This window comes from Suricata suricatta, chromosome 8, assembly GCF_006229205.1.
Source record: "Suricata suricatta isolate VVHF042 chromosome 8, meerkat_22Aug2017_6uvM2_HiC, whole genome shotgun sequence".
In the NCBI taxonomy this organism is placed as follows: Eukaryota; Metazoa; Chordata; class Mammalia; order Carnivora; family Herpestidae; genus Suricata; species Suricata suricatta.
The window spans coordinates 119,158,795-119,180,263 of record NC_043707.1 but is presented as its reverse complement, the minus strand read 5'-3'; the positions used below and the strand labels follow the sequence as shown (position 1 = coordinate 119,180,263).

Genomic DNA, 21,469 nt, shown 5'->3' with positions numbered 1-21,469 from the left:
AGCTAATCATGCTGCAAAAGCTAAGAATAAAATCAAGTATAATTAATTCTGCCCAAGCTTCCTTCCCTGCATGAGCCAGACTCGGGCCCCATGCTCTTGGTGCCCAGAGGCAGTGTGAGCAGGAGCTGGGAGCCCGGCTCTAGAGTCAGACAGTCTTGGGTTCACGTCCAGCCTGGCTTACGTGCTGGGTGACCCTGGGCAAGTTACTTAACCTCTCTGAGCCTCTCTCTGGTTACATGGGGACAATAATCACACAGCTGGCACACCATAATTGTTTGTCAGCTTCACCACGGCACACGTCTGCGCGTGATGCCTGAGTGATGACGGAGTTCTACCCTTTCTTCTTACAGATGTAAAAACTGAGGCTCAGAGGAAAAAGGCTTGCATTGTCCCAGGCCCTGCTAGGAGGGGTGGGGGTGGGGAATGAGCCTGCAATCCGCACTCAGGGAAGTAAAGTCCGGAGACCAGCAGTGATGTAACTACTAGCTAATGGAGCGGGGTGGTCCCGGCAGAGTCCCCTGGGTCCCCACGGCTTCTGTCCCCACCAGTCCCTGTCCCCAGAAGGCCCTCAGGTCCTGTGAGAACTCCGTGCCCCTCACGCTCATCAGCTCCAACCCGGAGACCCAGAGCATCACGGTAGGAATGTGGGCCAGGGCCAGGCTCTGGGCAGCAGGACAGCCGAGGGGGCTAACAATGGAGAGCCGGGACCAGGAAGGGGGATGCCTCAGTCCTCCCCCACCCCCCCCCGCCCATCCACAGCTGCCCTGGCTGGGAACCCAGCACCCGGAACATTCACTTGCTGCTGGAGGGGTGAGGGGCACCAAGGTGGCATCTGCTGGGGAAGGGGCCGCCAGAGAGACAGCATGGGGGAGGAGCAGAGAAGGCTCAGGCTGAACTTGACAGACCCCCCCCCAACCCCTGTCCCACTGCCCTGTGCCAGACATGAACCTCCAATCTCAGCCCAGTGCTCTGCATAGGGCACTCCTCACCCCACACCCAAACCCCATCATCTTCTCACTTTCTCCCCTCCTCACCCCTTGCGACACCCCCACCTCCCCAGAATCCCCTTGCTCCTGGGCAGCACAGCCCCCGTCCACACCCAGCCAGGGCCCCACAGAGCGCACGGAGCGCAAGCAGCTCCCAGCTCAGGAGGCCACAGCCTCTGAGCCCCACACCGGCCCCCTCTCCATACTTCCACCACCTCGTCTGCTTGATGGTCTAAGGCCCTTTCTGATTCTGACGCTCCGGGCAACCAGGAAACCAGTCCTCCAGTTCAAGAGATCCGGGGGAATGTCATTCATGAGAGAGGAAAAGTGGAAATAACCAACCTCCCCAACTAAGGAGGACTCATTAGATAAATTCAGGCATAACTATACCTTGGAACGTTACGCAGCGATCAATAACCGAGTTTTCAGAAGCCCACGGTCTTTTATCAGGTTGTTATAAAGGCATGAGTGGGCAACAGAAGGCTTTTGATTTTTACTGGTTTCCAAGAATATTTAAGGACATGGGGAAATGCATGCACTGGCTGTCAGGAGGCAATGGGGCTCGGCTATTGACAGGATCACACAGATGATTCTGTCTCTCCATACCTGCATGACCTTGGCCGGGCACTTGAGGCTCCCGGCCTGGTTTTCCTGGTAAACAAAGATAATGACCCACCCCAGGTTCACCAGAGACTCCGGCACATTAATGAATCACTCAGTAAACGCTGGCTCCGAATACTATTATCATTGTTAAGTTCAGAACACCAGGCACAAAAAAATGGAGAATGCGATCCTGCTTTAAAGAACCCCCGACGAAAGTAAATTTCTAAACCCTGATGCCTACTAAGGCTTTCCAGGGACTCTGCGGGTGCAGGGACGGCAGGCTGGTTTTCATATTTCCTCCCTCAGGACTCGGTATTTTCTAAATGTTCTCCGATAAACTCAGAGTACTCTGATGATTAGAAATAGCACATTCCTGGGGTGCCTGCGCGGCTCAGTCAGGTAAGCATCCGACTCTTGATCTCGAATGAGGTCAAGATCTCAGGGTCTGTGAGATGGAGCCCTGCCTCGGGCTCTGCACTGACAGCCAGGGGCGCTTGGGATTCTCTCTCTCCCTCTCTCTCTGCCCCTCCCCCCTGCTTACATGCACATGCGCTCTCCCTCTCTCTCAAAATAAATAAACTTAAAAAAAAAAAGATTCTTTCTGTGTCCCCATCCCGCCATTCTCCAGTCTGGAAATTCCTGGGTCCCTGCATCCTGCAGACACTCCACCGGGAAGCTGGTCCCGGAGGAAGTTCACAGGCACACAGAAGGACACGCAGAACGGACGGGAAGGACACAAAGGCCTCGAGGAGCCCACAGGGCCTGGGCAGCACATCTCAGCACCAGCGGGATGGCTTGGCAGGGCCCCGCTCCCTCCCTGGGCATGGAACCGTGGCGCGCTGGCCCGGACACCTCACCCACCCTCGTCTCCTCCTGCCAGCCCAGTTCCTGGCCCTGTCGTCTGGTCTGTCCCAGCGCAGGGTGCAGGCTGGCTCCACACAGCCGCCCACTGTGCAGCCTCCGCCCAGACCCTGGGAAGAGCAGCCCTCCTCCCCAATCCCAGGCTGGGACGCCCCGTCACTGCTCCGCCAGCCCCAGCCGCCTGCCTGGTCCAGTGCCGCCCTCTTGGCCGTCCTGACTCACGCTGCTCATTTATTCCTGTCCCCAGGCTGGTGCCTGAGAGCAGGGCCACCCACTGAGGCCTCCTCCCCGCAGCTGCCCAGCCCTCCACTACCCCCACACGAAACCCTGCCGGGGGACGGGCCGGCGGGGCACTCCCAGGCCTGCCCCATGCTGTCCCTGCCCCTGGAAGCCTCTCCCCCTGCCCCCGACCCAGCCGGCACCTGCCTGCACTGCACACAGGATTTAGGAGACACCTACGGTGCCAGGCACCATTCTAGGCACTTTGGGCCCCACACTCTGTGCGACAGGTATGTCCTCAGGAAGCTCAGCCCAAAACAGGAGTCCTGAGCAGCCTCCCTGTCCCAGCCACCTGCCTGGCCCACACCAGGAAGCCCCTTCTTGGGGACTGCTGCCACCATGTTGCCATTTACCAGGGGAAGAGGGCCACCCACCCCACGTCCCCGTGGACAGCCCCTCCCCCCTTCTCCCAGCTCTCACAGAACTCACTTGGCCACCCTGGGAGGCAGGCACCACTGTCCTCATCTATGGGGGGGGGGGGGCTACCAGCAGGGGCACAAGAGTACTTGAACCCTGGCCTCACTGACACCAGGTCCTGGCTCAGGGAATGCCTGAGACCCTGAGAGGGCGTGCAGATTATCCCGGTGTGTCATGTGACACTCTTTTCCCTGGGCATTGTTCCAAAGGAGGCTCGGGCCCTTCTGTCCCTTACCATGTCCCCCCATGGGGGAGCCCTCAGTGTGCGCCAGAGTCCCTGCACACCAGACCTCAGTTCCCTTCACAAACACCCTCCCAGGGAGGAGTATTCTCCCCACTTCAGAGACGGGCATACCAAAGTTCACGGAGGTAAAGCCACCTCCAAACCACACGGCAGTGGGGGCAGGTTTTGAACCCAGAATGAGCTGACCGGCGAGGACCACATTCTCCGTGCGGTAGTGCGAGCCTACTCCTGGCCCTCTGGAGGCTGACCCAGCAGAAAGGTCCTGGGGTGCGACCACACCGCCACCAGTCCCCACCCTGTACAGGACTGACAGACTGAACGTCTGGGAATGAGTAGAAATGAAGGATAAGCCCTCACCTGACCTGACGGATGGCACAGCTCAGGGGAGCAGCCCCTCCCATCAGCCCATGAGTCAAGGGCAGTTCCCTCTGGGACTGAGTCTCCAGGCTCTGCAAGTGGCCCTGGGAACAATCAAGGGGACAGCCTGCCTGCCCACTCCTGGGGCCCACACGCCTCCAAGGGACAGCCCAGTAGGGGGTCCGATGTTCCAGTCCTGGCTTCCAGGGAACCCCGTCAAGCACTCTCACCTTGCTGGGCCTCAGTTTGCCCTCCTACAAAATGGGAATCGTGATTCCCCATAGACCAAGAGGCCAGCTGTGATGTGCCGAGCAGTCACTAGGCAGTTAAGTGCTAGGGCGTGACACTGTCCCTCCTCAGAGCACAAAGAGCCGCCCCCCCACACCAAATTCACCCAAATCACCTCCTAATACATCCTATCATTCTGTCAACACCAGCACTGTCTCCTAGCTCACCAGTGCCTGAAAAATTCGCTTAATCACTTTCTTGTCTAATGTCTATCTCCCCCTGCAAAAGCTCCTGGGGACAGTGACCGGGTCTGTCAAGGCCCCTCCTGTCTCCAGGGCCTAGAACATTTCTGGAACACAGTCACCCTCCATCAATCCTTATTCAATGGACACGGTGAATGGGATCCCCTTCAACAGACCCACGTCACCCACTTCCCCACCTCCAGTCACTACGTGATCCTGCAAGGGCCCCTGTCCTCTGGCCTCAGTCTCCCCACATTTAAAACTGGGGCGGGGGGGCAGGGCTGGACAAAGGCTCTCCCTGGTTTCTCCAAAAGCCAACCGGGAGGACTCCAACTGAGCTGGGAGGAGGGACGAGAAACTGACTCAGCCAGCATATTTTTTTCATAAAATGACTATGCAAATTATATGCAAAACCCTGCAGATTAGTAGGCTCCCAGTGGAGCCTGCAATTCTAGCCACTTTACAACCAGGCCCCGGGCTGGTGGGGAGCAGGGCGGGAAATAGCATTTACTGAGCACCTGCTAAAGGCCAGGCTCCTCACACAGGAGGCTAAATGGTCCTCCTTACTGCACAGGCAGGTCAAGTGATGTGCTGAAGGTCACAGAGAAGGCAGGTGACAGAATGGAGTTAGGGGGGGCAATGCAGGTGGACGTGGGGCCTGGGGGTGGAGAAGGTGCTGGGCGCACGTAGAGGACCCAGGGCCCCGTGTCTGGTTCTCATGCCCCCAGGACCTGAAAGAAGGCTAGCCCAATGGGCAAAGGGATCCTCTCGGCCTGATCTTGGGGGCCACCTGAAGCCAGGGGACCCCCAGCCTTCCCCCAAGAAACTGAACACACCCTGTAGTCAGCCCAAGGCGGGCCCAGCCCTTCCAGCTGTCCTGGGAAACCTCGCAGCTCTGACGTCCTCCCCTAAACTCACCAGGCTCATGCCAGCACGCACCTTGAGGACACACCACGCACACACACCCCCAAAGCGTCCCCATCTGTGTGTGTGTCCAAGCCCAGCCTCCTTGCAGAATCGGGCTGTGGTCCCCCTCACCATCCCATTTGCTGTGTTATTTATAACCTGGCAGGAACTCACACGTGGTGGTGGAGACGCTGCGCCCCACCCCCAGCCCAGAGCTGCCCCGCCCCAAGGGATGGAATGAGCCAAACTCAGACTCCGGTGGGGGCCCACCACCGCCACTGCCCAGATGGGAGAGTGAGGTGCAGAGCAAAGAATCAGACCAAAAAACTGGGGGGAGGGGGTACTGGCAGAGCCCCCCGACCAGAGAGGACCCTCTGTGCAGCCCTGTGGGTTTGATCGGCAAAGGGGAGGGACAGACGGAGGCCCAGGCTCTCCCCTCCTCTCCTCAGTCCTGGGACCCAGGCAGGCCCTTGCAATGAGCAGGAGCCCTGAAGTTAGACTGCTTGGGTCCAAATCCCAAATCCCACTGGCCCCCGGGAGCTGTGTGCTCCTGGGCAAGTGCGCCCACCTCTCTGAGCCTGTTTCTTCTCCTGTGAAGTGGGCATATTAATAGAGCCAACCTCAAAGCACTGGGAGGATTAAGTGAGATTATCCAAACAGATTCTTGGCCCAGAGCCCCAGCTACTTTCTCAGCTGGGTGACCTTGGGGCAAGCTGCCTGGCCTGAAGCTTAGTTTTCCCGTCTGCAAACAAGACAATGCGGCCCAGAGGGTGGTGAGGACTGAAGCCATGGCTGTGACACACGGGAGGTCATCAGCACACACAGGTTCTTCCTCTTTCCCTCTGCTCTTGGGGTCCTGCGGTTCCGGGCCACCCCTAGCTTCCACCTGGGCCCATCTTTATCGCCCATCACGAGGCACACAGAGGTTTTTGGAGATACTGTGTCACTGAATCCAAACAGTTCCTCAAGGGACAAGTCCTCCTGCTAACTCTGCAGTGAGCACCCTACCTTGTCAAATATAGACGCTCTATAAATACCCGAGGGACGGACGGATGCCAGAGTGAAGGTGACCAGAAAGGGGGGCAATAACCAGTGTCGGTGAGGAGGGGGAGTGACTGGAGCGTTGCGCCCTGGCGGGGATCTAAACCAGGACACCGCTTTGGAAGAGGGTCTGGCAGCTTCTCCAAAGGGATGAGCCAGTAATTCTGTGCCCTGGGTGGATATCCAAGGGAAGTGAAAGCACACGTCCATATATTAAAAAAAAAAAATAGCAGCATTATTCATAATAGCCAAAAAGGAGCAAAACCCAGGTGCCCACGAACTGCAAGATAAATGAAGATGGAACATCCCCACGACGGAATGGGACTCAACTGAGAAAGAAGCTTGGTGCTGGTGCAGCCTACCACGAGGGCGAGCCCCGATTCTGTGACACTAAGTCAAGGACGCCAGTCACAAAAGACCATGTGTTGTGTGATTCCACTCGTACGAAATGTCCAAGGTAGGCACAGCCATACAGACAGAAGTTGTAAGTAGCTACTTGGGGCCAGTGGACTGGGGACAAATGGGGAATGACTGCTAAAAGGTACAGGGTTTCTTTGGGGGCTGGTAAAAATCTATAAAATTGGTGATGGTTGTATGACTCTGTACTAAAAACCACTGAACTAGATGCTTTAGGTGGGCGAATCGTATGGTATGGGGGTTCGATCTCGATAAAGCTGTCGTTTGAGGGGTGGAAAGAATGGATGAGAGATTGAGGCTCAGAGAGGGCAAGAAACTTGCCCAGGGTCACACAGCAGAGCCAAAGAGGTCAGCTTTGCCCCTGCTCACCCCCAGGAGGGCACACGCAGACTCTGCAGACCCCAGTGGGACAGGCCCCGCATGGCCATGGCCTCCTCTGTACCTTGTCAAAGGCCACTTGGCAGGTGGGGCCACTGGGAGGGGGCAGCCTGGCCCAGACTGACCCAGGAGAAGGGTGGCAGTGCTAAACTCAGGCTGGCTGCCCTCTCCCCCTGCCCCGTTCCCCCAGTGTCCCACCTCCAGCCCTCCGTGGTTCTGAGGTGTCCCCTGTCCATGTTGCTGACCCCAGGCAGCCCTTAGGGATAGGCATGAGGTCCCTAGAGGTAAAGCACTTCTGCCTCTGAGCCATCTGTTCCCTGTCCCCTGTGGTGCCTAAAGCAGTGCTGAGGGCAGACATGTCTCGGGGGCCAACCCCTCACCCATGCTCCCCTCCGCTTGGCTCCCGGGTCCCAGTCCCCACCCATCTCAGCCAGCAGCCACCAACACCCTCTCCCCAGGCGGGTTTCCGCTCTCCCTTCTCCACACAGCAGCCCATCTGTCCTGAGGGCGGGGCCTGTGTCTGCCAGGTGCTCAGTGTCCCCCCCCAACACCCCTCCCAGGCAGAACTCAGGCACGAAGCCTGCACCCACTTAGTCCGCTGGCTCCAGCCCACCACCTCGGCAAGCCTTCCCGTCCCAACCACTTGCTCGGGTCCCTGACCTGGTCTCTAAGACGGGAAGGGGTGACCTCACAGAGCCTTGCAGCACAGACTGCGGGCGGAGGACACAAAGGATCCCGAGGGCGGGAAGCCAAAACCTCCACCAGGAGCCCCCAGCCCTCAGTCCCATCCACGGCATGGCAGGTACCAGAGAAAACCCCAGGGCCCCATGTGCCCTCCCCTGACATCATCCTCGGGCCTCCTGGGGTCCGCACACCCTTGTTCCAGCCAGCCCGTCCTTAGTCCAAGGCCAAAAGGCAGAGCCCCTGCCACTGAGCTCAGAGGGAGCCCGGATGCCCACTAGGGATTTAGGGTCCGAGTGCCCTGGCCCCACGTGCCCTGCAGCCCAAGGATGAGACAGGCCCTCCGCCTCTCACAGATCACCTGAACATGGCTTCCCCGACTAAAAGTGCTTTCAGGTGTCACCTAGCTCATCACCTGACCCCCCGCAGGCAAGTCAGTGGCTCCAGCCCTGGGCTCCAACCATCAAGCCCCAGTCACACCAGCCTGGCCAGCCCACCTCCAGGCCAGGGCAGCGCCCGCCCCCCCCACCGGAAGTCTGGACGGATGAGCCCCAGGGGGCCCGCCCAGCTTCCGCAGAAGGGCCCAGACTGGGAAACAGGGGTTCAAAGTTAGATGGCACAGACGGGCTGCTACTGGGACTCAGTCTTGTTCCCCAAACTCCAGGACAAGGACATGGGTCACAACCGTCACCTCCATGGGGACAGAGCCTCTCATGACCAGTGCCTCCAGTATTACCAGTCCCGATTACCAGCTCTGGACACTGCAACCTACTCTGCTCTGGGCTAAGTACAACCCAATCATAGCAACTGCCCTGCAGGGTGACACTTGTCACCCAGCTTTACAGAAAGGGTACAGTGAGTGGCCCAAGGTCACCGAGCTGCCAAGCAGAGGTCATGGTCAGAGCCTGAGTGGAGTCAGTGCCCCCCCCCCCATCAGAGCCACCTCTACACACATTTGTGAAAGCACCAGTGGTGGGGGAGGAGTGAAGGGGGACCCAGCCCACACAGCCTCCACTACCCTGGGCCCTAGGCCATTGGGCTGTCCCCCCACAGTGTGCCAGGGACAGTCTCACCCCCACCAGGAGCCCCCTCACCATGTCTCATGACCTGATGGCATTTCACAGCAGAATGCTGCTGCCACCTGGGCTGAATAGCCCTTTGGACAGGATACTGCCACCACCTAGCAGCCCTGCCCGCGCCCCCCCCCTCCAGAAATGCCAGCAGCAGCCCATTATCGTGACAACCAAAAATGTCCCTGCACCTTTCCAAAGGCCCAGGCACTGACACGTTCAATGCCCAGCTCAGGCCTCACTTGCTCCTGGAAGGTTCCCCACCCCCATCCCTGCTGGGGTGGGGGTAGGGGGGCCAGGTTTGGCATCTCATGGCTGGGCCTCATCTTACCACTTGGTCCAGAAATGCTCTGGCCAGAAACAGGGTTCCCAGAGATGCTGAAGATGTTTGACTCTGGGTCTGGATCAGGTTAAACAGTTAAATGAAGGGACCACCTTGCCTGGCCTCCCTGAGCCCAGCTGTCACCTTCCTCAGGAACACACGGCCACACCCATCTCCCTCCTCCCCAGGATGTCTGTCCCTGGGGCCCAGTGAAGGCCACAGAAGCGAATCTCTGAAGGAACCCGAGTTTTGAGCGTGCAGTGACCCTGGAGAGCAGGCAGAAGACGGAGCTCTGCGGCCCTCTGTCCCCCTCCCCCCTCCCGCCCCCCGCCCTGTGCCTAATCACTGCTAAGGAGGCCAGGTGACCAGCTGCCCCTCTGGCCTGGGCTCCCCAGACTCTGGGATTAAGAGCTGGGATTAAGGCCGCACACACCCCTGGTGGCTCAGAGCCCCAGCAACATGCCTGTGTGCACGCGGGTGCGTGTGTGCACGCGCAGGCACATTCAGGGCTATACACAAGTACAGTGGTGTGTGCACACCTGCGGTCACCTTCTGTGGGCTTAGATGCCCGGAGGGGGTCTGGTTGTGTCTGCGTGATCGGGACGTGTGCGTGGAGGTGGCAGGGACGTGTGTGTTCCCGTGTGTGTGCGCACCTGTGTGTGGAGGGGTCCACATGCTCTGTCACAGACGCAAATGCGTCCGCACGTGTTCACGTGTCTGTGTGTGCACCAACCTTCCCACGCTGGGGAGAGTGTCCCCCAATTCTGCCAGCATCCTCCTGGGAGCCGCAAGCCACGGCTGAGAAGCGGAGCGACGGCAGTCTGGGGTCTCTCTGGGCCTGGCCCCTGGGAGCCGCCGAAACAGGGGAGCGGCTGCAACGTACTTCCCTGTGTGGATGCCAGGGCCCCACACATCCACACAGTGACACGCTGCCACACACACCCAGCCCCTCGTCCAAAACTAAACTGACCCATGGTCTTAGCTCCCCAGGATCACCCCGGGCTCAACCACCACGTCACAGACCATCCCTTGAACACAGAGCCGGACCCCCTTCTTCCGGATCTGAGATGGTCTCCAACGAGCCTTGCAGCTCCCCCTACCTCCCGTGAGAACAGGACTCAGCCACGCCAGGGCTCGGCTCCCAGGGGTCCCCAACACTGCCGTGGGGGAGCCGTTTTATCAGCACCAGGCCAGGTGTCCCCATGTGAACAGCAAGGTAGGAGGCTGATTTCCTGTAGCCCTCTGCCCTTGAAACTACACTTCTGGACAGGTCGATGAAGACGTGGAGGTGGGAGTGACAGGGACTTCTGGGCCCAGGAGGGTGAAGAGTAAGAAGAGTCTGACCCTAACAACTCCCTTGGCCTTCAAGACCCCAGGGGACTGACTCCTCAGGCCCTGGCCCCACTGAGTGGCAGCCGGGGAGATGGGAGGTTCCAACCAGGGCAAGAGGGAGTGCAGTAGGGGTGTCTGCGAGGAGGGTGGGAGGGAGAGGAGCAGTGGGCAGACAGAGAAGGAGGAGGAGGAAGGTGGGTGGGGACGTTGCTGGGGAGGACCAGGTTAGATCTCTGATAATCAAGCCTGAGCTTCCGCAGTGTGTCCACCTTCCAGAAAGGTGGAGGCCAAAGGGACCCAGTACACCCCCCTCCCCCATCGCTGGTACCCACTGCTCCCTGCTCTCAGCCTCCATGCTCCTCTTCTGCAAGTTGGGGGATCAGGAGGACAAAGTGTGACCACAGGGGAGAACTCCAAATAACACAGACTGAGGATGTGTGACCGTGGGGAAAGGAAACAGTGTAGCAATGTCAGGATTTGGGGAGATGAAACCAAGTAGCCCATGGGAGGGCTCACCAGGGAGATGATGTAATGATGGAGCCACTGCGCCAATGTATCCAAGTGAGAGCTCCAAGGAGGTAAGGAGGTAACCCTGTGAGGAATCAGAAGCTTCAGGGAAAAAATGTAACAGAGTCGGGGATGGCAAAGAATCCTAACCTGCAGAGGAGGGGCACTGCTGTCTGGAAATCTAGAAGAAGTGGGGAGCCTGAAGAAAGGCTCACTATGCTTGCGAGCTGGGAGGAGAGGCCGGTAAAGGATTCCCAGAGGAGGACACATGTGTGCTGGGTTTTGAAGGATGAGGAGGAGTTCACTGGAGAAGGGGACAAGTCCGTGGAGAGTGAGCCGCACACGGGTAGACACGAAGACAAGAGAAACAATGCTGTACTCCGTGCCCAGGGAATAGGGTGGTAGCAGTGAGGAGTGTACAGGACAAAGGGATGGAACTGGAGGACACTGATAAGAACTGATGTGGCGTAGAATGTTGGGGCTGAGGGCAGCTGAGCGTGGGGTAGGGGTGGCTTCCTAGGAGAGAAGGGTGGGGGCTGGGCCTGCAGTCCTGGCAGAACAGAGCTGGGTAAAGAGGAGAAACAGGGTACAACTCGCTGTGCCGGGGAGTCAGGAGACACAGTCCCTTGTCCCAGCTCAGCGGCCACCTTGCTGTGTTACTTCGGGCAAGCCATGGGGCCTCTTTCGGCCTCAATGTCCCCACAGGTAAAATAAGGAGGCCAAACTACCAGATCTCAGAAGATCCTCCAGGGGACTCAAGATCACTCCTTTGGCCTCCATGTCCCCTTCAGGACCATGATCAAGTTGGACAGGAGGGTTTCCAACAACCCTTCCGGTTGAAAGACGCTGGCCTGCTGGTCTTTCCCCAGCCTTCAGTGGCCTCAGCCCGTGGCTCATCCTCGACCGAAAACAGGCTGTGGAGAAAAGACCAGTGTGGAGGCCAAGAGCCCCCGGGCTGGGTCGGGGCCTCTCCCACAGCAGACACACGGATTCAGGTGCCTGGCGAGACCAGATTGGCCCTAAATCCATCACACGCTCTACAGTTTTTGATGCACAAGGTGGCACGAGGCAGTACTTGTACGCCAAGGAGTATTCTAGACTGCTTGGGCTCAAACCCTAGCCGGCGTGCCACTCGGTTGACCTTGGACAAGCTACTTAACCTCTCTGGGCTTCAATTTCCTCTTTTGTAAAAGCAAGATAATAAAGGTGCCTCCTTCCTAAGGTGTCTGTAAGGACTCGGTGAGTTTTTATATACAAGACGTTTGGCAGAGTATTTGCACAGCGCAGGCCCTCAAGAGGCATGATTCAATATTAATGGACCACATCTGTGGTCCTGTTGGCAGCCGGTGCCAGCCCCCTGGGGCAGCGCAGCTGCACCCACCTCAAGACCAACATCCCCTCTTGCAGGATGGAATCCACATGCCGTGGTTTGCACTCAAAGCTCACCTTGTGAGCCACTGGAGTTTTCCAAGCCGAGGCCCCCTGGGATTCAACCGCTCAGCCCCAGATCACCCCATGGCACAGGGCCAGGTACTCCGGAGGTGCCCAGTGAAATTCAAAGAAACAACATGTCTCATTAAAAACAGCGACCCTCTACACCAATGGTTCCCCCACCCCACAGGCATGTGTGTCCCACCTCCCCCAGTTGGGAATTGCTGCTTTGAACCACATCCCCATCTACTGTGACCTTTCCCACCTCTGAGCCTTCCTCCACCCCAGCCCATCTATCAATGTGCTGTCGTCCTTCAAGGCCTGGTACAAATGACACCTCCTCCATGGAGCCCGCCCTGATTCTCCAGAGCCCAAACCAACCTCTCATCCCCTTGACTCACTACTCTTAGCCTCTCATGTGTGCTGGCTTTGCCTCCTAACTGGAAGCTTCCTGAGATCTGGGACCAGGTTGACGCCCCTTGGATTCCAAGTGCTCAGCACAGGCGGGACGCAGAGGGGGCATCCGCAAATCATAGCTGAAGTGGCTGGCTGGTCAGCAGCAGAGCAGGGACAAGGACCCAGTTACTGGACCCACAGCCCAACCCCCAGGCTGCCTGGATTTGACAGATCGTGTCCCAGAAGAGACGTGTCGCTCAGCATGATGGGTGAGGGAAGGGGACCATTCCACCCCCACCCGAAGAGGAACCAGAGACAGTCCCCATGGACAAAATAGGCCTCCCCGTCCCCCAGCCGCTCTCTCTTCCCAAAGGGGCCGCGCCAGGCCAGGCCCTGGCCTCACCTCCCTCAAATGTGAAGACCTAGAAGGATCCCTGGTCACCCAGTCCCATTTCCCCACTTCACAGATGTGGAAGTAGAGGCTCAGCAGGGAAGAGCGGAACCGAAGCGTGCAAAGCGCGTGGGCAGTGCCGTCACCCCTGCCCCGTTGTCACTGTCTGTGGCCGTCTTCCCAGCACACACCCTCACCTTGAGGGCAGGAGCCAGAATTCAGCTGCAGACACCCCTGCCTGGGCCTCCACGGCAGCCCGGCCCTAAGAGGGGGGCGGTCAGCACGTGGCGGGCCAGCGAACGCCAGACGAGGACACGCGCCCCCAGCCAGGAGCCCCGCAGGGGATGCCAGTGCGTGGGTTCTGCCCAGCACGCCAACAGGCAAGAGAATCCTCCCCCAGCTCCCGGTATGAGCATCCCCTCAGCCCCCACATGGCTCCCCCAAACCCCAGCCCAAGGTGGGGCATAGGCCCAGGGAGCCGCCCACAGGCCCCCCGGTGCCAGTGATGGCATTGGCCATCAGTCTGCTGCAATTAGATTTCCCAGATCCCACTGGTGATTGACTCTGAATTATCCTGATTAAGGTCTGGGCTGGGGGGTGGAGCTGGTAGGGGAGAGGGGGACAGGATGGGGGTGCTGGCTGGTGGTACAGGGGCCCCAGTGTGCTCTGGGAGAGCTTGGGCCGAAGCTGGTCTCAGGATGAAGTGAGGCCACTACCCATCCCGGAAGCAGGTGGAAGCGCTCTCCCCCCACACCCCATCCCACCCAGTCTCAGAAAACCCTGGCCCTGGAGGGGGTGTGAGGACAAGGTCAGCAATGGGACAGAGAGAATTCCAGAGTAGGCGAGGGGGCAACCAGACCCCTGGCTCCACCAGCACCCGGCTGTGTGAGCTTTGGCAAGTGGCTTAACATCTCTGAGCCTTCTAGATGCTCACATCTTCTGAGCCCACTTAACACTGGATACGAGTCCCAATCCGTGGCCAAGTCCCCAGGCCGTCCCTAGGTCTCAGGACTCCCACCTATGAGCTGGCAGGCCACGGGGCCGGTCCTTACAGCTTTCCCACCTCTGACGTCCTATACAAACAACGGCCATCCAGCCTGGGGCCAGGGCCAAGGTGCCCCTCAGCTGGGAGGAAGGGGGAAAGAACCCGGGTCACCATGCCCCGCACCAAGGCTGCAAACAGCAGTGTCTTTCTGCAGCTCTAAGACCTGAAGACCTGTTGAGTCCAGTCCTCCGCCTCCAGACTGGACTGCAGATTGCCAGTAGCCTCGGCGAACCAAACTGCCCTTGAACTGGGCACCACGAGGCACTGCGAAGTCCCTCCTCTATTCTGGCCCACGTTCTCCCCGTTAGGGTGGCCGCCACTGCCAGGGCTCTCCTTTGGGTCATCCGTGAGCATTCAGGCTGGGTTCCCGCTCTCCCAAGGGAAAACCTTACTCCCACCACCAAAAGCAATTCCACCAAGAGTGGGACAGGGAAAGAGCAAAACCCACGCAGGGAAATGGAGGGGAGACCCACTCCTTATCAGGCGCTTCGTTAGGTCATGGTCTTCATTCCCCAGCAACTCTTGAGACAGAGATACTCTTAGCCAGTTTTCAATAAGAGAATGAGGCTCAGGGGCGCCTGGGTGGCTCAGTCGGTTAAGCGTCCGGCTTCGGCTCAGGTCATGATCGCACGTTCGTGTGTTCAAGCCCCGCGTCAGGCTCTGTGCTGACGGCTCGGAGCCTGGAGCCTGCTTCAGAGTCTGTGTCTCCCTCTCTCTCTGCTCCTCCCCGCTCATGCTCTGCCTCTCTCTGTCTCAAAAATAAATAAAACACTAAAAAAAATAAATTAATTAATTAAAAAAAAGAGAATGAGGCTCAGAGAGGTTACGCGAACTTGCCAAGATCACACAGCAAGAAATGGGCAGACCCAGGATTTCAACCCAGGTGTCTCTTCTACTACCTCCAGCTGCACCCCCCCAGTCTGGACACCCCAAAACAGATGGCACCAGGATTCAGATTGGGGCCCAGGGGTGGAAAGAAGATGGACCTTGGTCAGCTGGGCCACCGAGGTTGCAGAACCTGGTATAAAAGGCCAGCACAGACACTCCCTGCCCTCTACCCGCAGCAGCCAGGTAGGGAAGAGGCCAGATCATTCATCAGGAGCCACCCCCGCCCCCATCCTGCAGCTGGGCCCGCAGCCACGGCTGTCCCAACTCCCCCCTGTAATCAAAGCTTCCTGTTTGGCGTTGAGACTCGGCCTGGTCAGTGGGGGGAGGGGAGCAGCCACCCCTCTGGCCTGGGCCTGCTCTGAAGGGAGGGGGGGCCGGAAGTAAAGGCTACCCAGCCTCCTGGAATCTTGGGAGGCTGGGAGCCAAGGCAGTATGGGGGTGGGGGGTAAGGAGGCCAGTCAACAAATATTTATCGAGCCCTGGCCTGATGTTCCCAGGATGTGGCAGACCTAACGGGTCAGTGGGGACAGCAAGGCAAGCCAGGTAGTCCAAGACCAGCCCAGACCCCACCCCCTGTTGGGGAGGGGTCTGGGGGGCCAGGATCAAGGGGCTGGGCCCTAGGACGGCTCCTGGCACCCTGCCCCCCTGCCCCAGACACCTAATCACAGGTTTGCAAGCAGCTGAGCTGGACCACAAAGCCTCTGTCCCACCCAGATGTGGTGGCCGCGCCCTGGCATTCAGACCGCAGGCCCACCCAGTGCAGGCCCCCCCACAGGCTTGGGCCCAGCAGAATTCTGCCAGTCTCACTGTCCCTCACTGTCCCCCCCCACCCGCCTCCAAAAGGGAGGACACAAAGCCCCCACCTGGGCTCCATAGCTCAGAATCCCTTCCTTCCTTCACTCGTTCACTCTCTCAAACCATTCAGTTCTGGGCCAGGAGCAAAGATGGCCTTGGCTTTCAGCAAAGAAGAAAGCAGCCACATTGAGGTGCCTGGGTGGCTCAGTCGGTTAAGCGTCCGACTTGGGCTCAGGTCATGATCTCGCAGTTGGTTGGTTCAAGCCCCACATCGGACTCTGTGCTGACAGCTCAGAGCCTGGAACCTGCTTCGGAACCTGTCTCCCTCTCTCTCTGCCCCTCCCCCACTCATGCTGTCTCTCACTCTCAAAAATAAAACATAAAAAAAAAAATTTAAAAAAAGAAGAAGAAAGCAGCCACAAAGCCTGCCCCAGGGAGTTCATGGCCTGTCACGAAAGCATTCTGACACTTCTCCGGACTCAGGCTGCGCAACCTCCACCAAGTCACTCAGGCCATACGGAACCTTAGGGCCACTGGGCCAGGACTCGGGGATGGTGGGACAGCAGGGATGTAGACTTGGGGTCCACACATGACAGCTTTCTGAGAGGCAGAAGGGGTTCAACGCGGGCCTCATCACCTACGAAGAGTGAGCCCCAACACTGGGGACAACCAGTATGAGCCAGGGGGCATGGGGGCGGGGTGCGGATAGACCCCTCACATCCTCAAGTTCTAAACAGTCCCCCTCTCTTCTGCCTTACCAGACACGCACCCCGCCCCTCATCCCACACTATTTACGAGGCTCTCCCTCAACCCAAACCCACCACCCTCAAAGTAGCCCATTTTCCAGATGACAAAGCCTTGTGAGGTGGCCAAGGAGCACGGGCTCCAGGGTCAAGCACTGGGTAAAGCCCCCCAAACCCCGGCCCTGCCTGCAACATGTGGTTAGTGTCCCCAGCCTCCAAGGCCAGGGGGAGCATTACAGGAGAAAACATGGAGGACGTGCCTGGCCCAGAGCCTGGCAGAGAGCCTGCCCTTAGGAGACAGTAGGTGATGTGGGGTCAGTCTGGGGGGTAAGGAGGCCCCAGAGATAAGTAAACCTGCCCCAGATCACAGAGTAGGAGGGGGTACAATCAGGACCGCCGACCAGTTCCCCGCTTGCCAGGCCCTGGCTCCATCCTGCTGTGTGACTGTGAGCAAGTCCTTTAACCTCCCTGTGCCTCCGTCAGATGGAGGTTCTCATAATTCCCACCTCCAAAGATAAGCAGGTGCAGAGTGGGCGGGACTTCCAGGGAGCACTAGTTTGCGGTTTCTGTCATGAAGCTCTGGGGGTGTGCATTCCCCACCCCCCGGAGCCTGCCCACAGTCCCCATGGGGGGAGGTGGGGAGGGATGGCAAAGACAGATGGAGACTTCACCGCCTCGCAGCCCCATCCCCACCCCCGACTGCCTCAGTCTGCTCCGGCCCTCTGCAATCCTGCTGCTGCCCCTTCTGGAATGACCCATCCCTCTCCTCCAAGCAGCCAGGCCTGGGGTGGGGGCTTGGGGGGCTCACAGCTCCAATGGGAGGGTCTGGAGGGAAGCTTGGCTTCTTGGAGGGGGGGCGCTCTGTCTCCATCTCTTTCTCCCCTTCAGGATGACCCCTCTCACCTACCCCACTGATGCCCCAGCATCTTCCAGAGCCCAAGCCCAAAACCGTGCTGCCCAGGGGGCCCCCCAGAGACCCCATTCCCCACTGCATGAGGTGGGAGGGGTCATCTGTCTCCAAAAGGCCAAAGAGCTTTTTTCTACAGCGGAGCTCAACCCCACACCAACCCCCAGAGCGAGAGGAAAAGTAACACACTGAATCGGCAGCTGGAAGAACCCCGTCCCTCCCCAGGGAGTAGAAGGTGCCAGGTCCCCATCCCAATTCTGCCAACTGTACCATAACCCCCAAAAGCAGTCCGAGAAGTCAAGTGCTTGTCTCCAGTTGAAAGCCTGGGGTCATGGCAGGCCACAGCCTGCTCCATGCCACGCGGTGACCACTTTTATTGCACAACTCAAAACCTCCTCCCCCAGGAAGCCCTCTCTGACCTCTCCAGGCTCCCTCCTGCAAAGATCCTGCACGTGGAGAACTCAGGACAGGGCAGGCCCTCTTTAGTCTACCCCAGGAGCTCATTTTCTCATTGCCAACCCCCTGTGAGGTGGGCTTTCTTACAGTCCCCATTTTACAGATGAACAAGTCAAAACAGAGAAATCCCTCACTCAAAGGCATACAGCAGGTGTCTGTCCTTAGAGTCCCTGCCACCTTGGGGGCAAACAGAGAGCAGACCTCCTGTGGTGTCCCTGTGTTGGGGCCCTGATCTCAAATAGCCCCAGGGTCCCCAACTTTTTAATTTTTACAGGGAGGACAGTCTTGCTCTCACAACTCGGCATTCACAGTCACGGGGTGGATGGAGGACTGGCAACAGTTGGGGTGGGAAGGGGGCAGGAGCCACCAGGCCTGGGGGTGGGCTTCAAAATAATTCTTTGAAGGGCGCCTGGGTGGCTCAGTCAGCTCAGGTCATGATCCTGTGGTTCATGAGTTCAAGCCCCGAGTCGGGCTCTATGCTGACAGCTCAGAGCCTAGAACCTACTTTGGATTCTGTGTGTGTCTCCTCTCTTTCTGCCCCTCCTCCACTCATGCTTTATCTCTGTCTCTCTCTCTCTCAAAAATAAACAAACATTTAAAAAAAAAAAAAGGGACTTCCTTGATTGATTTCGCTTCCCAGTGGTCCCCACCCCCACCACACTCTCAGCCACAGAATAACAACCTTACAAAAGAACATGAAATCAACATTTGTTGGCTGTTTACTCTGAGCCAGACGCTGCTAGAAGCTTTCTGCATTCACCTCTTTAATTGTTGTTATTCTGTTTTATAGAGGTTTCAGAAACAAGGCACAGAGAGGTTAACTAACTTTCACAAGGTCACACAGCCACAGAGAGGGAATATTCAAACAAGATGAGGTGACACCTAAAATCCCTTCCAGCCCTAAGCTTCTTTAAAAAAAAAAAAAAAGAAAAAAAAAAGAAACGTGTTTCTAAGCTAACACTTCCAGAATCTCCACACTCCAAGCTTTTCCGGGTAGGGACTGGGGTGGCCCTGAAGGCAGATGTCCCTCAGAATCCTAGTCACCTAGTCTCTCAGGAGAGAGGACCCCCCAAAGCAGATGCCAGAGTACACATAGCCACCCATCCACTGGCCATCTGCACATGAATGTGACCCGTTATCCCCACAGCCCCACAGCCCCCCCCCTGCCCCCTGCCCCAGCTACACACACTCCCTTTCAAGCTGGTGAGCAGACCCAGGGGCCATCTTGTCCCTCCTTTGCCCTAAGCCAGCCGGAGGACCCCACCGTGGAGGCCACTCCTGAAGCCAGCCTGGGCGGGGCTCTTCTGGTCTCCCCTGGGTCCCTCCTGCCACAGGCATCACCCTCTCCCTCTGTTTTGGGAGCTGGGCACCATTCATTTAGCCTTTGCCTCCTGGGCTACATGGGATGATGCTCCTCGTGGACGGCCTCACCCCTGGGAAGATATGAGGCGTGGGGAGAGGGGCTCCCTGTCTCCCCTCATCATTTGGAGCCCCTCCCAGGCAAGCCCATGGTCTTGACTTTATCTGCCACTTGGCTTTGGGTCTGAACCACACCCACTCCCACCACCCCCTCAGGTTCGGGGAGACCCTGCCTCAGTGAGCCCCACAGAGGATGCCCGCCTCGGACATGGTCGCTCCCTTCCTTCCCCCCCCCCCCCCCCACTTGTGGGGCATGAATCAGATCAGCCTTGTTCTGCTCGTGAGCAGCAGTTGTTCAGCAGAGGAAGGGGCCTGCCCAGGGGCATACAGCTCGAGATGCCTGCCAGCCCCCAAGTGTAAAGCATCCTGCCCCACGCCCCTTCTCACCCATCTATCCACTGAACACTCCCTCCGGTGCAGGGGTGCGGACCGTCTCATCTCATTTCTGGCAAAGGCGTTACCAGCCCCATTTCATGGAGGGGGACGCAGAGGCTCAGGGAGGTGGGGTGGCGTGCCCAAGGTCACACCATGAATCAGTGGGGGTAGCAGGAGTTGGACCCAAGGCCGTGCTATTTCCAGGTCTTTGATTTCAAAATTGGTCTTCCGGAAGCATAGCTGAGGAAGCAACCCAGCTGCTAGGATGGGCTGGGTCCCAGTCCCTCCCAGGGGACTTTTCACCCCACCTGGGGGTAGGGGGGTGTAGGGAGGAGGCACCCAGACTACCAGACACTGCACTTGGCTTGGCATCAACATGCTCTCTACCCTCAGTTCAGTCCCCAGATGGGGAAGGCTGATGAGGAGCTTGTCTGTCCAAGGAGCAGCCTCTAAGTCTGTCCTCCCCTTTTACAGACTGGCCAACTGAGGCTTGAATAGACACAGAGGAGCAGAGTCTGCACCCAGCGGTTGCTGGAGAAACCTGGGGGAATGAGGGCCAGGCATAGCTCCTAGAACCAACCCAGGAGAACGGGCTTAGAAATCCCCAGCTCGTCCCCAGTCCAGGCTCCAGATGTGCCCACGGGGGGCGGGGGGGGGGGGAAGTGGGGAGACTCACTTGGGACCTGGGTCCCTCAAAGCAGGGAGGAGAGCCCTTCCTCCCTATACCTCCTCCTGCTCCCCCTAATGCAGCCGGGACAGAGCACACCTCCACAGCTGTGTGGTCATTCAAAGGGACACTCCACGGGTCACTGCATACACATATACTCACCTGCACACTGCCCCCCACAAGGGTACACGCCCCAGGTACAGGGTCACCCACGCATCCACGAGCCCACACACGCATTCCCACGGGGCCAAGCACACACACCCCCCACAGAGGTCCCTCCCAGACCCCCCCCCTCCCCCGCACACACAGCCATGGCCAACAGCTGTCCCTCGGGTCCCCGGTACACACCGCGAGCACAATAGGTCGCCCCCCAGGACAGCCGCACATTCAGGTAAAACACGGTGGCACCCAGCCATGTGGTGGACTGCTTCTCATCCCTCATCCTTCAGCCACACAGGTCCCAGCACCCATCGCCGGGGTGGTCATCCACACAGGGTCACCCTCACTAGGCCCCTGAGGTCACCTTCACACAAGGCACCCTCCACCCCTCCCCTCCCCGGCCCTGCTGCCCTGCCCCACAGCGACCCTCGGGGGCACCAAACGCAACCCCCTCCTGCCCCAGGGGGAACCGACCCAATTCCCTAAAAGTGGCCGCGGTCTGGGCACACCCGCGAAGCGAAAGCCACGTTCGCTCAAGACCCACGACACACCCAGCCCGGGACCCGCGCCCGGCGACCCCTCGCCCGCAGTCAGGTTAGCCCGGGGCCTCTCCACCGGGGCAGGGGACCCGGCACCGCCCGTGTGGCCGCTGGGGAGGGGCTCAGTGCCCATGACCCACGCGTCGGTTCCCGCCGGGCCGCCTGCCGGGAACGGGTCCCAAGAGCAAGGAGAAGCGAGCCCCCAAAGGCGGCCGGCGGCGAGGACGCTTCCCCCCCACGATGCCAGCCTGGCCGGGAGGGGGGTGTCGCCCGGGGTGGGAGGAGGGCTGGGGGCGTGCGGAGGTCGAGGAGTGCGCGGTCGGGGTGCTGAGTGCGGGGTGGGAGGGAACCGGGTGACCGGGGGGCGCAGGGTGCCGAGGGCGGGGA

General features: G+C 58.9%; 1 protein-coding gene across 1 annotated transcript in view; it reads right to left on the bottom strand.

The window, feature by feature from the left end:
• The window catches only part of SDC3 (syndecan 3), a 35,418-nt gene extending 14,631 nt beyond the window's left edge, over positions 1 to 20,787 (bottom strand). The window contains exon 1 of the mRNA XM_029948973.1: positions 20,733 to 20,787. Coding sequence (XP_029804833.1) covers positions 20,733 to 20,771 — 39 coding nt within the window. The 5' untranslated portion in view covers positions 20,772 to 20,787. The remainder of the gene's footprint in view (positions 1 to 20,732) is intronic.
• Positions 20,788 to 21,469: the final 682 nt, after the last annotated feature.